The sequence below is a fragment of the Trachurus trachurus genome (assembly GCF_905171665.1).
Source record: "Trachurus trachurus genome assembly, chromosome: 23".
NCBI lineage: Eukaryota > Metazoa > Chordata > Actinopteri > Carangiformes > Carangidae > Trachurus > Trachurus trachurus.
Genome location: NC_139912.1, coordinates 11,346,580 through 11,363,891, shown reverse-complemented (window position 1 = coordinate 11,363,891; position 17,312 = coordinate 11,346,580). Strand labels below are relative to the sequence as shown.

The following is a 17,312-nucleotide window of genomic DNA, read 5'->3' as shown; positions in this document are numbered from 1 at the left end:
TGAAAACACCCTATATTAAATAACTTTTCATGGTCGTGTACAGTGGGATTTGAAGGCTTTCTATGCTGAATCAGGGAAAGACTCAGCTGCCTGAGTCTTTCCCTGTTGCAGCTGAAAACACTGCTGAGAGTGACACTAAACAGTAAAGATGCGGGCCAAAAAAACAAAACAATGAGCTAAAGTATGCTGTCAAGTTCTGTAAAGTTGGGCCCATCGCATATAAGTATTGTTAAAGCGAAAATACTGATATTCAGCTGCTTTTCACAGTGGGAAATGATCAGATGCTGAGGAAAAGAAAAACATCCCCGGATACAACAAACACAGAGGCTACTGCTGAGAGAGTGATGTCTGAAACCACAGGAAGGAGAGGGGATTATGGTGACAACTTGAGCTCTACAGTGACATTGCAGAATGGAGGGCTACTAATTACAGCATCAATCTATTAACATTATTACAAGAAAGAATTCATCATTTCATTAACAGTTTGGGGTTGGCAATGAATCACCATATGACCAAAGCTACAGCGAGGCCCATTTTTAAAATGAAGACTAATTACAATCTGCATGAAAAGCTTGAGACAAAAAGCTTAAGGTTGCTTAAAGTAAACACCCATACAATCATTTCAAAACTTAATGTAGCTGGACTTAAACCCTTGGTCAGTTCATTTCCTCGTAACCTCTGATTTCTAATTAACCGTGCCCCACATTCAGGATAAAATGAACCATTAGATACAATTCATTTCTTCAGGTTTTTTTTTTTAGCAGAATTAATGCCTGTCGCTGGTCAGAAGGTACCAGACAAAAGTTTGTCTAGGTGCATTCAAGGTCAGGATTCACTACTGCAAAAATCCAGTTAAAACTAAGCATAGCTTGCTCGGATCCGGTCTAATCCTTCACAGTGTGTCAGCTACCCTTGACCTTCATCGCCTTTTGTTTGTGAAATAAAACTCTCTCAGCATCCTGAAATATAAAACTCACCGGCTGGGGCAGTGGGAGATGGTGGGACTGGGCTGGACTCGGGCACCGCCACTGGCTCAGGGACTGGAGCAAGAGATACTGGCTCCAGTGGGGGCTGAGGAGGAGCAGCAACTGGTTCACAAGGAGCAGTAAACTCTGGAAGGGGAGGTGCAGCGAATGGCTCAGCAGGCTGGGGAGAAGAAACCTCCCCAGAGGGATGCAGCAGGGGCGGCGGTGGCGGTGGCAGGATGGTGACAGACTCGAGATCAGCAAGGGAAGTGAGTGGTTCTGATTTGGGAGGTGGTGGGGGAGCAGCAAAGGATTCAATCACGACCGGAAGGGAACATGGTATGGGTTCAGCCGCAGATGCAGGAGCAATGGATTCAATCACAAGTGGAGGAGCAACAGGTTCGATTACTGGGGTTGAAGAAGCAATGGATTGATTTAAGGGAGGGGGAAATGGTTCAATTACAAGGGTAGGAGGAGCAAGCGGAGTGATCTCTTCCATAGCTGGAGCAGGGGCAAGGGGAGCAGGGGCAGGGGGAGCAGGGAGAGGGGTAGGCAAAATTACCGGCTCAACAGCAGCAGTAAGAGGAGGAGGAGGCGGAGGAGGAGCAATTGCTGCTTCATGCTCAAAAGCTGGAGCAGCAACAGCAGTAGCAGCAATGGGGGAGGGTGGTGAGGATGGGAGCACCATGTCAACAATGGTGGGGGCTACTACCTGTTCTGTAGGAGGTTGAGGAGGAGGAGGAGGTGGAGGAGGTGCAGCCACAGACTCTGTGGCGAATGGGGCTGGTGGAGGAGGAGCAGGAGGTGCAACAGGTTCTACAAAAGGAGAAGGGGGAGGCATGGAGGTGATCGGGTCAAAGAGGGGAGGTATTGGCCGGAGGAGAGGAGGAGGAGGAGTGAGCATCGGCGCCATGGGAGGTGGCGGAGAGGGAGCATGTTGGTGTTTGGGAGAAACTGGCTGGTCCCTCATGCGGTTGATGACATTCTCAGAGAGCTGCAAGAAAAGAAATAATAAAACAATTTATTTATTTTTTTAAATCGTAAGACATGATGAAACATAATAGTATCTCATTTGTTTATCTGTAAACAAACAGACTCATTAAACAAAGGAAGTGAAGTGTTAAACTACAATTTAAGTTGTTGATCCTGTGGAAGAAAACGCTTCATTCTCAATCCGTTTACATAAACACCTCAGGACTGGTACAGACTGGATTACACCTCATCGAAAGTTAACATTAGCCTTGCTTGGCTGGCTTGTAAAGTGAGTAATAATAGACTCTGTCATGCCAACTAAAGTCTTATCTGATCAGCTAAAGCCTCTCAATCTATTCTTACCAGCAGCTGATAATGGCAGGAGAGAACCTGTGGCAGCTCCTACCTCATAATAGCAGCTGCTATTGTGACTCCATAACCATCCACCTTTACAACACAAAAAGCCCTACAGATAACCTTCACCTAATAAGCATGGATGCACCAGCCTCTGCAGGTGGTGGGAGCCACTTTTATTCATTTGCTGAGTGACAGACAACACAACACGTGGCTAGTGACGTCATTGTCAACATTTCCAAAAAATGACAATTAAAAGTTTATCACGTCCGAGTCTCACACGTAACTACCGCAGTGGGTATTAACTAACTAACCTGTGATTAAACTGTAAACCACTTTGTATTAACCTGCGTCGTAGCTTTATAATGAATGAATGAATGAATGAGTTTACAGTGTATATTTGCAATGTAGCATAGCTGCTTTCAGACTAGCCATATTTTAGCACTCCTCTTGATAAATACTATAATAATTCACCGTTTTTCAGCCGTTGTATCAGTCCAAACTGGATTAAAACAGTCACGTATCAGCCTTTTACCGGAGACAAGTTAGTAAAATGTCACTTACCCGTATGCCCTTCACCACCGTTATATTCTCGTTCTCGTCTGCTTCAAATGACACGCGGCGGGTACTGTTGTTCGCTCCCATTGTCAAACCGCAGCTTGTCACAGTGTCGCCTATCTACACGCAATACTTACATCCACTTTTGTTTTCAATTTATTAACTTGTTCTAGCGCCAGTTAGAGCTGGCTACAGGGCCCACACGCCTCTACTTCAGAGAGTCCTCCTCACTTCCTTAGCATGACGTGTTTGAAGAACGTGGGAGGTGATTGGACAGAAGGGCGAGCGCGTTCCTGCACCGGCGATTTTCATTGGTTTTCATTTGACGTCTGACAGCTCTGCTCGGCTCTGCTTGCCAGGGTTGTTATGTGTGGTGTGTGGCATCACTAGTATGATACAACGATGCCATAACATAATATTACCAGAAATTGACATATTGTTGAGGACATTGTGACATTACTGTTACTGTCTTTCTTCCTGATATCAATAAACTGATAAATAACTGCAACCATAAGCTTTGAATGCAGTATTGGTAAGCTTAGGTCTGCACACCAAAAGCATTTTAAAGAATTTCGTTATTTCTCACAATATGGCACCACAAAAACGAACCCTGGTCATAAATACTGGATACAATATTTGTAATTCTACTATTGTTAATTTATATTTTGTTTTATTATAATAATTCTTGAATTGTTTACACCTGCTCAGTAGTCTGTATGTTTTTTGAATGGTAAGGACTGAATCTGAGTATACTTCACATAAAAACAGTTTCCCATACGGACTGGGAGATGTTGGAGGGTGGAATAGGGGTGGGATACACACATTCAAGCCAGCAACAAAGTTCAGTTTAGAGTTTATGCAGATGCAAGCAACCCCACTGCAACATCCTCCGAAATTACATCTTCAAGTTGTTTGTCTTGTTGCTCATCTTGAGCTGACATAAAGACAAAATGCGGAAAGGAAAACCATTGCAACATTATGAGAGATGTATATATGGCTTTAATGGTACAACATTATCATTAGATTGATTTTAATGGTTGTTGTCGAGTTGCAAGACCCATCAGAGGAAACAAAGACAGCCCCTGAAATGGAAATAGAGCTGCAAAGAGAAAAGAGGGAGAGGGCTATTACAAACCATATGTGGAATATCCGGTACAAGGAAAAACAAAAAGCATGTTCACAAGATTCAATATTGTATGAAGAAAAGACCAAATGTACTTTTATTAATATTTAATTTAATCAAATAGTCAATAAATCTGTTGTTAATGTTTTATGATTTAGCAATAGATTCAAAGTTCAATTCTATGTGTGTTGAGAGCGTTCAGATTTTCTGCATAATTGCAACTTTCTTTTTGATACAATAGTACCTTATACAATATACATTCCAGAAACTCACACAGCCTCATACAGCATCTGGAAATTTGATATGCCTGGACTGGAGGAGAGAGGATATTATAAGGAATGACAGTTCATAAAAATCACCCTCTAAACTTGATATATGATACGCAAACAATAACCCAATATAGTTTTATAATGCTCTTTTCTGTTGTTTTTATGTTTCTGCACTGTAAATGTTTCAGATAGTGTGCAAAAATAAATCAATAAAAACCTTTTTAAGAATTCACTGTGCCTGTGTATACTGGAATATTATTGAGAAATTCCATATACACGAAGGACTCGCATTGGGATCTTTTACTCAATATAAACCTTGATCAAATACATATTTTTTTCTAATATAAAACCACATATACCATAGAAAGGCTGATCATACAGTTTGTTCAAAATGAAACACATAACCTTCATATATGAGCAAATTGGAAAATAGAGGCAGAGTTTAAGGTACGAAGAACAGAATCTCCGCATAGTCTACACGTATAGGTGTACGTGCATATATTATAAACACAATGATATAATATTATAGTCGAATGGTTTTTGTATATCATAAACTATGAAGGAGTAGTTACCAAATAGAAACAGGATGAAGAAGTAAGAATAAAGATTTGAGGATGTCAGTCACGGACTGTGACTATAGGCCTAGATACATATTAGATACATACATGCAAATTTAATTACACAGTAAAAATCCATGCAGTAGTTTCTCAGATCTTGAGTTTTAATTAGTTTTCCTTTTCTGTTGGACTCTGAGATAATGGGTATTCAGATGTTTTAAGTTTTGCCATATTATCATGGACAATTTCCCCCAAGGGCTCTCATTCACCTCTGCGCTGAGTATATTATGAACAGATTACGTAATAAAGCAGAAGAATGTGCAGTGATGCCCTGAGGGCAGTCTCTGAAAAGCCTCAGGCTGTATTGAATACAGTGCTTATAGTACAGAGACATAATTGAATTATAGAGCGTGTAAAGGGCCTTTTCTTGTTGTTTATGACAGTATTATTATAGTAAACAAGATAATTATTAAAACTGACTTTGACATGAAGCAATTATGCTGCTGGGTGGGTGAACTGGTGAATTTTCTGGTAATATTTCCTGCAGTAACTATGAACAGGAGAGTCATATAGTTTTCCTGCATGCTCAGTGTTTAAAATGTTTCTCTTGTATTACTACCACCTATGATGTGAATATAATTTGTATCATTGCCTAGCATCATCTTGTTTTTCACACCTTGCATATCCTCCATGCTTCCATTTATACAATTATGTGAATCCGTTGACATTTACTGCTTCAATATTCCCTGCAGCACAAAAAGAAAATTGCTTTTATTGGCTGAAAAAACTGCTACCTCAAAGCAACTCATCACATCTTCTCCTGCTGTATTAAGTTCTCAAAAACAAGAAGTAGTTGAATTGAACACTAGTCCATCATGTAGTTCAAGAAAGTGTATAACGATATATACCTTTTCATCTTGCTCTGTCCACTTAATCCTTATCTTTTTGGCAATGTCTCTTAACTTTGCCTTGTGATATTTGAACTGATTAAGAATCTATAAATCTTAATCTAATCTAATCCCCTTTCTTTATCATATCTGCAAAATTAAGTGCTCAACTCAATAAATATATCAGTTGAATCAAGTCAAGTATGTCCGGAAAAAGGAATAGGATGAAACATAGAATATAAAATCAGTATGAGGTGCTGCTGTATACTAATGCAGTAGTGAGCTAGAGTTATGAGACACATGTTTTGTTTGATCCAGTTCAAGATTAAGTGAAAAATCCACAAGGCATATAATAGATGCAGTGTTTTGCTGTTTCCCCTCAACCATATTTCCATGGAAACAAGTACAGAAGTATCCTCTTAATCACCAAGGAATGACACTACGATACAAGTTTCCAGGGAGTGTAATTGGAGAGGTGAAAATACTGTATTTATACAACCTTGTTATCTTTCTGTTGTTTATCTCTCACCATGATCATTAAAGCTATTAGCATGTATTATCAGTGTCCCATTATTGCAGCCCAAAAATGACATGACAATATATGACTAAGATCCAAAAAGAAAAAAGAAAAAAAGATTGATTGCACAAAAGCCTGTTCTCAAAGCACCTGCTTAAATGCATTTTGTTTTTTCTTTCTCTCATCTTAATTCAGATCATGCTCGTTTCTTTAGGGGCCTCATGCAGTATCTCACTGTTATTATGCAGTAAAACAAATTCAGTTGACTTGTTAAAGTGGCTGCACCATTATCCAAAGAGCTACAAAAGTCACTGCTTACAGAATCCATATTTTCTTTTCTGAACACTATTTAGACAAAGGACGTATAGAGCACCTGACTTACATGATCTGTATTTAAGATCCATAGCATGAAGACATGTCCTACAAAGACCTAATTGCCCTTGCATTTAATCCACACACAGGTCAGTCAGTCAAAGCAATCATTTAGTGTCCAAACTCAAATCAAGCTGAAATAAATAACCTTGGTGCTGTGTTATTGGAAAAAAGAAGCCCAGTAGATTAGTTGGACTGATGGGACATGGGCTGCAGGGTAAGGTGATAAGAACTTCAAAATTAAACTTGGACCTGGGAAGCTAGGCGCCTTCAAAAGAAAAACAGTGGCTCCTGCATGACACAGCAATTGTTTCTTTTTTTCTTTTTTGGAGGGGAGGAGAGACACAAAGATCACCCACAATGTTATCTTGCCAGTCCACCAGTGCATCAATCAGGACCCAGGCTGCTGGGAATCGACCTCTTTTGCTCCAGAATCAATGCCCTCCCTCATTCTCATTGGTACAGCAGAGATTGTCAGAGATACAGCACAGGAGAGCCCCGTCAAATTCAGCACTATATGTTCTAAATGGGGGAGGCTATTAACTCACTGACACACACTGTCTACCTCCTTTCTCCTCTGTTCAACCTTTCCTTTATCAGTCTCAAGAGGGCTGGACTGAAAGTGTTACAATGGAACCATTTTTCCATTGTGATGTTTGCGTTGTACATAAAAATGACTTAAAATGTATATAGGCTATTGCAACTACAATATTTGTCTATGTGGGTGCACAACATGCCGATGTCATGAAACGGTTTAGCATACAAATAATGTGGATCTGGAATATAAAAGTAAAATAAAATAAACCCGAAATCAAAAGTGATCATTTGAATTAGTGTTTTTATAAGATACAAAATATATATAGCCTACAGAACTCATATTGTATCATGTTGTAAGCTTTGAGCAACCAATTTCCATTCAACTGTTTCTTTCGCCTATAAAACTACAACTCCCAGAATTCCATCGTGTAACCTCGCGCTTCGTTCTTCCTGTTTGGGTGCAGCAGCTGGAAAAATGGCAGCTGATACAGGGAGATACAGGAGTGCTGTTAGCAAAAACAAAGACCCCTCTGGTCTTCTCATCTCCGTCATAAGGTGAGGTTATTTCTCGTTCTTTAACTGCAATAAATAGCGCGTACAGGATGTCGACAGTCCCACAACTGTGCTTGTATTTGGACTCGGAAACGGTCTGGCAGCTAGCTCTGAAGCTAAGTTAGCTATGTCAGTCACATCCTTCCTGGACTGTTAAATGTATGAAATAAATGAAAGCACACGCGTTTAGTATTTGTATGTCTAATATTAGATGTCGGTAATAGATAACAGCAGTTTCTTTCTTCCTGAAACAAAATATTAGTGTCAGATATGACTTAGTGCCCGGTGGCATGTGCATGCCTTTAACTATTTGAAGCTCACTCATTATCCAACGGCACTATTTTCACAATAAAATAATAATAATAAAACCCGAGCATAAATAAAGAACGAAGCAGCTAGACGGTACTTTTGCTTGATGGCCAGTAATGTAATTTCTTTTTTTTATATCCACGAGCAACGTTAATGATTGAGCAGATGTCTTTTGGCAACAGTTGCTAAGTGCTAGGAAAAAACTTGTCTTTGCTTTGGAGCACTGTGGTATGTACATGGACATGCATTTCTTTATCACTGGGAAAGTTTAGCAAAAGATGCAAAACCTACTTAGGAGACACACGGTGTAACCACAATCACCAAAAGTTACCAACAACAACATTGTGTCCATTTTCTTTTGGAGAGAGGAAAGTGTAGATCATGCAAAGAAAACAGTAACAGGGTTTTCAAAGAGGTCATGCATATCCATTAACCCATACCATACTAATATCCAGTGGGTTTCTCAGCATGTGATACAAAGGGTGGTTTGATTTAAATAATGTAAATATATGATTAGGCTACTTTTTTAAACTGAGAGAGGAGTTGGAAGATATATGTGCTCCTTTCCTACCTATTTTCCCCCTCATCTTTACCTTATACAGCTGTCAAGTGCTTAATGTAAGCTCCCACTTATCTCAAACTCAGCTTCCAAATGACATTTCCTGAGGGTCTCTGCGCTCCACTTTGAAGAGATAACACTGATGCCTCTCTCAGATTTATGATGAGAATTTAGTTATTAGATTGAATCTCACTTATCCCTTCCTTCTTCCCCTGATGCAGGACTCTGTCCAGCAGTGATGATGTGCAGGACAGGGAGACGGAGAAGGGTCGACTGGAAGAGGCCTTTGAGACATGTGACAGAGATTTAGATGAGCTGATTGTTCAGCATTATGCTGAACTCACCACCGCCATCCGGACCTACCAGAGCATCACAGAGCGCATCACCAGCTCCCGCAACAAGATCAAACAGGTATGAAATGTGAAAGGTTGTGAAAAATGTTGCCTACTGTACATCAGTTAGTCAGTTGGATTTCAGAGCAGCTGCTCTAAGGTCTCTAATTAAAAACAAAACAGATACAGTTTTGTAATTTCCATTTGTCTGTTCATTTGTTAGAAGGGGTTTTCTCTATCAAATTCATTAAAATAAGTCAAAATTTTGAGATTACCTCCTCATTAGCAAACCAACTTTTCACCTTTCCATGGGGCTTCTGTTTGACACCAGACATTTTGACGAGTCATTGTAGAAAAAACACAGGTGTTACCAATATCATTAATTATGATTCATATCTGTACAAGTGTCCCAGTGTGACAGCGAATCAGGAGGCATCATATCTGGCCCATGAAACCAACATTTCTAAATGAAATTCAGCCATTAATTTACCCCTGAACAAAACATGTGAAAGTCAATATTAAGGCTGTATGCAATATCCTCCATGAATTTTTGTTGGATTTCATTAGTCTGTAAGTAGCACCCCTCTATTTCCACATCATCTGATAAAGGTGAATGTTAGTTTGTGAGATTAAAGAATGCATGTGACTTGTATTGACGTTTTAATAGTTGCACTCAGAGTATTTTCAATGATTCTCTATGAACTGCATTGTACCTAGTGGCAAAACTTTGTGTTGTGTCTCTTTTGTATGATTTCAATGTGTTCTTTCCTGCAGGTGAAGGAGAACCTCCTGTCCTGTAAGATGCTTCTTCACTGCAAAAGGGATGAGCTGAGGAAACTGTGGATAGAGGGCATTGAACACAAACATGTCCTCCAGCTGCTGGATGAAATTGAAAGCATCAAGCAGGTGCCTCAGCGGCTGGAAGCCTATATGGCGAGCAAGCACTACCTTCACGCCACAGATATGCTGGTGAGTAAACTGCTGGACGGAGGGGTTAGTTGTATGGAAGCAGCATCTTTGATTGTTTTGAATGTCTGAGCTGCACAGATTCAGTTAGAGAGGCAGGCAGCCGGAGGGTAAGAAAGGCATGGACTGCATCATAGATCTGGTCTTCCAAGAATGTTGTGCCCAGTTTGTTTGGGTGGTATGCAAGGTGAAGAAAGTGAGAAGTGGAAAAAGAAACAGATTGTCTCGTTGCTGAAGTTGTGGGAAAACCAATTGACAGTGTAAATGCATACAAGGCAATACTGATGGGGTGTTTATGAGGTGTTGTTGTTAAGATTGATTTCCTGGTGCGTCTCATCCTTTTAAAGAAGTCTTTTCTAGCCTTGAACAGTCCATTGGGTGCAACTCTTTTACTTCAAGCAGACATCATCTCAGTGCAGTGAGGGCACTGCAGGTGTGTACGTATGCGTGTGCTCTTGTTCTTTTGATGTGTGTTTTGCAGTATGCTAGGCAGGGGAGCTGGAGGATGGCGTTGAGGACTAAACGACCAGGCTCTGTGATCTCTCTCTCTGTTTCTTTCCTTCCCTCCTCTTTCCTCTCTCTCTTCCTCTGTCACTCCCACACATCTTCCTTCAGACTTTGGTAATAATTAGTTTGCTAGAATGGGGTTATCTGAGGAGGAGGAAAAAAGAGGGATGATGGTGCGCCCAAAGGACCATGAAAAATCCTCTTTGTGGGGGTGGAAAAGAAGTGGAACTTCATTCAACCTGTGCTCAGTCAGTTCAGCGTGTTTTGAAAGGTTGCGCAGAGTTCAAAGTCAGTTGGACTCTTCGCCTCTGTCTTTTAGAACTTCAAATATGCTTTGCTTGATCAGGATGGTGCATTTTTATTGGTATGTGAAAAGCAGACTTTAACTATCAAAATGGTATTGGATGCATTTGTTGCACTTTTTGCTTTGGAGACATATTTATGCAGCTCATGAATAAATAATGTGTTAAAAGTCCACTTCAGCCAAAGAGGAGGATGTTAGTTGAGATTATAAAATGTCAAAATAAGATCCTAATAACAACATAGCCTGTTTTATCCATGAATGATTTCTAAATTTATTTTTCTAATACTTTTAACAAGCAGGAATAAACCCTCCCTGTCAACTAAAAGTAATAGCATGCACTGAATTTAAGTGTGGAAAAGCTTAATGCATTGTTAACTCAGCAATTGTCATTTCATTTCCTTCATTATTTTTTAAAACAAGATGCTTGTTACAAGTGAATATCAACTTTTATCTGCACAAACTTAAGTTACACTTGAAAATGGCCAAGTGGAATAAAATTACACCCCACCGAAATAAAATTCCATTATATTTTTGGAACAGATATTTACAGACAGAATATGAAAATTTGATTTATTTATATGAGATTTATATGTTTTTCTTGAATATGTTTGCTTCAGTATTGTAAACTCTCAGGGCACACTGTGTCTCTGCTGTAACATCATACTGTCTGTGTCACTTCTCAGAGAGTCCCCGATGTGTTTCATTCCCATCATGCTGTCATTCATTATGGCACTCATCTGTCAGATTAATGTCTCACAGGCCTCAACTTCTTTCTTTCTTTCTTTCTTTCTTTCTTTCTTTCTTTCTTTCTTTCTTTCTTTCTTTCTTTCTTTCTTACTTTTTTTCTTACTGTCTTTCTTTCCCCTATCCATAACAAAAGTTGTTATGTGCTTACTGACACATGCTTGCAGATGCATCCTTCTTTATTATTTTTGCCTGGTACTGTAGCAGGAGTAGATTAGCCAGGGATAAACTTCCCAGCCTTGTGTTTATGTGAGGCTTATCTCTAAGGGTTGACAATTAGAATTCAGACTATGCTCTCTGTCTGCTATTGAATGGCAGTCTTAAACCCCATGGGGTTGGTTAAAAACAAGACTGGCTTTGGTTTAAGAAAAACTCCTCTCCTCTCCTCTCCTCTCCTCTCCTCTCCTCTCCTCTCCTCTCCTCTCCTCTCCTCTCCTCTCCTCTCTTCGCATCTCCTCTCCTCGCATCTCCTCTCCTCTCCTCGCATCTCCTCTCCTTGCCTCTCCTCGCCTCTCCCCTCTTTTCTGTTAAAAGCAAGGTGCACCTACATACAACTCTTCTCTTCTCTTCTCTTCTCTTCTCTTCTCTTCTCTTCTCTTCTCTTCTCTTCTCTTCTCTTCTCTTCTCTTCTCTTCTCTTCTCTTCTCTTCTCTTCTCTTCCTCTCCTCCATTCTCCCCTTCTTTGTCTTTCTCTCCCAAGCAAATTCACTAGAGGCTTCATATCCCTCATTACACTGACAGTGCTGGCCCCCTAATGATGTTAACCAGCCTTCCTCTGTCATCCCGGCCCAATGGTAATGAGATATCTCCCCACACACAGACACATAAGCGTTAAATGATTTACAGTCATACAATCACACACATATAATCAGAGACAGACACATTTTGGAGGTGTGTGTAGACACACAGACACAGAACATGCAAAGCCTCGCATGCATGCCGAGTTATTCTATTAAGCCAAAGGGGGCTGATCATGCAGCGCATTAGCTCATCTTGTCACTAATGTGGCTCTCATTTGCATCAACACACACTTGACCCATGCCCCTCCCGCCTCCCACTGCTACCCATTCCCTCCTGGCCTGCCCTGGTCATGCAAATATTCTTTGCAGAGCTACCATCAGGCCATTAGTGTCCTTGAAACAGACGCAGAAAACCACATGCATGCACATAAATACTCGCCTACTGTACGGGCTGGCACATTTTGTTTAATGGCATGTAGATTTATTAATTGTAAACATGCCACCACAACCACCGCTGCTCCTGCTTATGATAACTGAGGAAGGAGGGAGGCAGGGAGGGAGGCAGACTCAGGAAAGCATGAATCAGTGTTTTTGAATGGATTATATCCTTCAAATATTCTACATCATGCTTTGTATATCTCTGGGTCAGACATCATTGTATTGAATAGGTGGCATGGTGCTGCAGTGGTTAGTAATGCTGCCTCACAGCAAGAAGGTTTTGGATTTGATCCCTGGGTTTGGAGCCTTTCTGTGTGGAGTTTGCATACTCTCCCTGTGCCTGTGTGGGTTCATTCCAGGTTTTCTAGCTTCCTCCCACAGTCCATACACCTCATGCACACTACTAGCTTGATTGGTCACTCTAAATTACCCATAGGTGTAAATGTGAGCATGTGAGGTTGTTTGTCTCTATATGTCGGCTGTGAAAGACTGCTGACCCTCACTAGTTGTCACCTGGGACTGACTCCAGCGGCCCCCCGTGACCTTGCGTGGTTAAGTGATATAGCTAATGGATGGATGGATGGATGGGTTGTAGTAGAGAATGTCACTGTGGTTGTTGGTGTAAACACATGGAGTGAAACCTCACTGTTACTCACTTTCTTGGAGTTGACGATAGACATAGAAGGAGCTTTATGCAGGTGTCAATAACTGAAGAGACTTAAGGACTGTCTAACGATGAAATAAAGGCTATTGATGTGAGAGTCTTTGTCTGAATTATGTTTGTTGTGGTTGAAGGAAATAAAAAGTTAATCTCTGGGCCTCTATAGTTTTACATTGGAAGTAGAAGATTTAATTTAGAATAGTATGAACTTGAGAGATTTATATTCTGGTGAAATCTCGCCTTGTACAGGGTGAGAGGCAGTAATTAATATAACCTTACAGCAGTTTACAAGAGTGTTTTTCTTGTAGAAGACTGCTCTATATGTGTAGTGTGGAAAATTGGAGTAGTATCAAGCAACATTAAATCTTCCCTTCCTATCAGCTATTTTTACCATAAGCAAATATTAGTTGTCTGTTAGATGTTTCTTTTTACTGCTATGAAGACTTTATGTAGACTTGCTATGTGAGTTCCATTCAGATGCCTGTAAGCTGCGCTTGGCTGGTTTGTCGTCACATGCAGGTGTCAGCTGTGGAGTCCTTGGAAGGCCCCCTGCTGCAGGTGGAGGGGCTTGGAGATCTGCGGTTGGAGCTCCACAGCAAGAAGCTCAACATCCACCTCGTACTCATCGACGAGCTGCACCGACATCTCTACATCAAGTCCACGAGTCGCCTGGGACTCAAGAACAAGGACAAAAATGCTGCTCGCCTTCCAGGGTAAGGAGTGTTTTTTAAAATAAATACATTTTATGGAATATGTTGTTACCAACTAGGGGGCTTCAAATGTTTTCACAGGAATAGAAAGTTGAAAATTGTTCTTCATTGTCATCAAGGGGAGCATGTTCTTTCACTTGACTGTGCATGCTTGAAAAGAATTGTGATTAGTGCTTTATTATTGCTTTTGTGTTTGTGCAGGAAATTACAGTATTTATACACTATACAGTCAAACTATAAGGTACTTTTAGGGATAAGGAATCACATTTCAGTTTTTTCTTCTTTTTTACAAACATGCTTAATAGCTTCAGCAAAGCTATATCTGTTCTTTTATGGGTCCACATAGTACATAAAATACATTTTATTTTATTTCCTTATCGGCTCATCAGAAGTATAAAATATGCATGACTGAAAGACAGCGAGGATGTAAAGTCATCGCCTGTTACACAAATCCATCTTTTAGTCAGCTTGTTTGGGTTCGAGGTATCAAAAGTTGTTATTGTTCAGCTATTATGCAGTCAACATAAATATAGCCATCAAAGTGTTTTCTGCTTTGAAAAGTTTAGACTGTATGGATCTGCCTTCATTATAAGTTATTTCATTGCTGGGACAACTAAGTGTGACTTGCCAATTATTTACTGTATGGAAACCAAAGCCAATTACTGACAAAAAACAATTAGACCATAACTTGTTGCTCTGCTTCTTTATGTTTGTACTTTGTGCTCTGAAGCCAGAGAAACAGACAAAAAAAACAGCCCACATCATTTGCTGTAAAGAGGCAAACGGCACTAATTCATTCTTAGGGAATAAAGAAGCATCATGATAGGTTCTACAGTATGGACATCAAACAAACCAAAATACACACATTCTGTGTTGTGGTTTGTTTTTTTTAAGGAAGAAAGCATAAAAAAAAGTGTCGGAAATCAATTACTAGCAGTAAATAAACAATACAGTATGTTCATGTTTTCTCTTGTACCAGTGAGAATAACATAAGCCATTGCCTCCGTGACCCCGGGGGCCGCTCTCTTAGTTTCATGAAGCAGCTGTATAACTTATCGGTGATAATGTGGCACAGTGGCTTCAAACACACTGTTGATGCTGTGTAAGACATTCAGCTTAAATGTTGTTTGCACTTTTACACGTGTGCGTATGTGTGCCTGTGCGTGGGGTGCAGTAATTATGGTGGCGGTGGGTTGGTGAGGTAGAGTGATTTATTACCGAGGGTCAGCCAGTGACAGGTCCTGGCCTCCCTGTATTGGGTCGCCTCTAACAACAAGCCAGCCTCCATACACCCCACTCACTTAGCAGGCACACTGTGTTTATACCGCCCAACTTAAAGGACCTGGATTGCTTCCACCTCCGGCTTAAGGCTTGATAAATGGCTCATTGGAAAGCAGCACCAATCCCACCCAGAGATGCAAGGCTTTTTTCGTTATAACAGTAGATTGTTTTCGTTAGGAAAGGGAAGGTTAGTGGGTACGCTTCTGTTTAGTTTCATATGTGTGTAAGAAGCGATTACCCCAGAATTTAGGAGTTACTGTCCTCTCATGCAATTGCAATATCATGATGCATATGAGACAGAAATCATGTCGTGTATTGAAATGATACATGTTACTTTAATAATCCCTGAATTTTATTCCCCTCACAACTCCAGTGCCAAAGACACATCTCCAATGCCTGTGTTGGATGTCAGCAGCCTGTCCACCCCACGCAAACTTTTGGATTCATCCCAGTTCAGCACACCTGGATCCAGCGGTGGTAGGATGTTTTGGATCTTATTAGATTGGGGTCTTGATTAGGGCCCGACCGATATGGATTTTTTGGGGCCGATGCCGATTACGATTATTAGGGGGAAAAAAACCCGATAACCGATTAATCGGCCGATTATTATTATTTTTTTAATTAAGTTTTAAAATTGTATTACTATATTAATATATCTATATATATTATATAAATTAGGGCTGCCTGGTCGACCAAAAAATCATTAGCCGACTAAAATTTCATTGGTCGATTGGTTGCATGAAAAAAAAACAACATTTGAAGCCCTGTCTTGTCAAAATGAAGTCAAAATCAATATGGGCTTTTATTTTGAAGGGCCAAATACAGGAAGTCATGACACGTGATACTTTTTTGTTGTTGTTTTTTTTACACGGCACGGCGTCTCTCTCTCTCCCTCTCTCTCTCTCTTTTCAATTAAAAGCGATCAGCTGTTGCTGCCGTGCCCGGCACCGTGTCAAAGCGCTCACCGGCGGTCAGTCTCACAGCAGTGTCACGGAGCAGAGACATGATAGTCCCCGCTGCAGTCAGAGTCCCGCACCGCTCCACGCCGCGGACCCCCGCCCCACCCGTCACACAGCCTCAGCTCAGTCACTCACCCTCATCTACTGTGTTTATTGGTGATAAATGAGCATACTGCCGTGCCGGTATATAACGGTAAAACCCGACCCCGACCGGCTTGTTGAATCTCGGACCCAACACGGCCGGAGACGAGCATTAATTAATTAATTCACAACCCGACCGCGGTAAAAAAAAAAAAAAAAAAAAAGGGAAACAGAAAGCCAGTGGCAACACTGGGTTTGAGACAGATCAGTCACTCTGCTGTGTGCTGTGACTGAGGTGGTAGTGGATGGAGTTTGTCATGAGGTCGGCGCCGGTGCGGGGGAATCTTTTCAAAGTAAAACCAAGTTTTATTCCCTGCATTTTATTCCTGAAAATATCGGCGACAATCGCCGAGTTTTGGCCGATTACCGATTAGTTTCAAACGGGCTATAATCGGCCGATTTAATCGGCTCGCCGATAAATCGGTCGGGCCCTAGTCTTGATGCACAAAAGATGGGTGGTGGACTTGGTGAAAAGAGAGTAATGGTGAAAGAAAAGAGATGCAGAAAGAAACAGAAATTCAAAGAAGGCATTTCATGAAAAACAACAGATTACATAGTTTGCGCTCCATTAAAACAGCATACATTAGGAGAGCTATAGAGATAAACATATCAACAAAGTAGTCTTGTTGGTCTCTATGGATAACAAAGCGTGTGGATTTCAGCTGGCAATTTTATTTTCACTGTGCCGATATTCTTAGTGATAATGAAGTCATTAGCACCACTCTGGCTTACATCCATTTGCATGTCATTATGGGTGTGCATTACACACACACACACACACACACACACACACACACACACACACACACACACACACACACACACACACACACACACACACACACACACACACACACACACACACACACAGAATAACACACGTAAATGGCTGATCCAAACTCTTACACAAAGGGCGAAAAACACCACTAATAAACACATTCATTGCACATACACACATCAGCTTTCCACACTTGCATGCCTTTCCTTGCAGTACATCA

At 40.8% G+C, this 17,312-nt stretch overlaps 2 protein-coding genes across 3 annotated transcripts in view; one reads left to right on the top strand and one right to left on the bottom strand.

Annotated features, from left to right (window-relative positions):
* chchd3a (coiled-coil-helix-coiled-coil-helix domain containing 3a) overlaps window positions 1–3,090 on the bottom strand; it is a 63,755-nt gene extending 60,665 nt beyond the window's left edge. Inside the window, exons 1-3 of the mRNA XM_083999220.1 lie at window positions 2,856–3,090; window positions 1,678–1,959; window positions 978–1,071 (exon numbers count right to left, since the gene is read on the bottom strand). Of these exons, the coding sequence (XP_083855346.1) occupies window positions 978–1,071; window positions 1,678–1,959; window positions 2,856–2,936 (457 nt within the window). The 5' untranslated portion in view covers window positions 2,937–3,090. The remainder of the gene's footprint in view (window positions 1–977; window positions 1,072–1,677; window positions 1,960–2,855) is intronic.
* Window positions 3,091–7,560: 4,470 nt separating this feature from the next.
* Window positions 7,561–17,312, top strand: part of exoc4 (exocyst complex component 4) — a 113,105-nt gene continuing 103,353 nt past the window's right edge. For both annotated transcript variants that reach the window (XM_083999114.1, XM_083999113.1), the window contains exons 1-5: window positions 7,561–7,666; window positions 8,753–8,942; window positions 9,638–9,832; window positions 13,743–13,936; window positions 15,588–15,691. In XM_083999114.1, coding sequence (XP_083855240.1) covers window positions 7,587–7,666; window positions 8,753–8,942; window positions 9,638–9,832; window positions 13,743–13,936; window positions 15,588–15,691 — 763 coding nt within the window. In that variant the 5' untranslated portion in view covers window positions 7,561–7,586. The remainder of the gene's footprint in view (window positions 7,667–8,752; window positions 8,943–9,637; window positions 9,833–13,742; window positions 13,937–15,587; window positions 15,692–17,312) is intronic.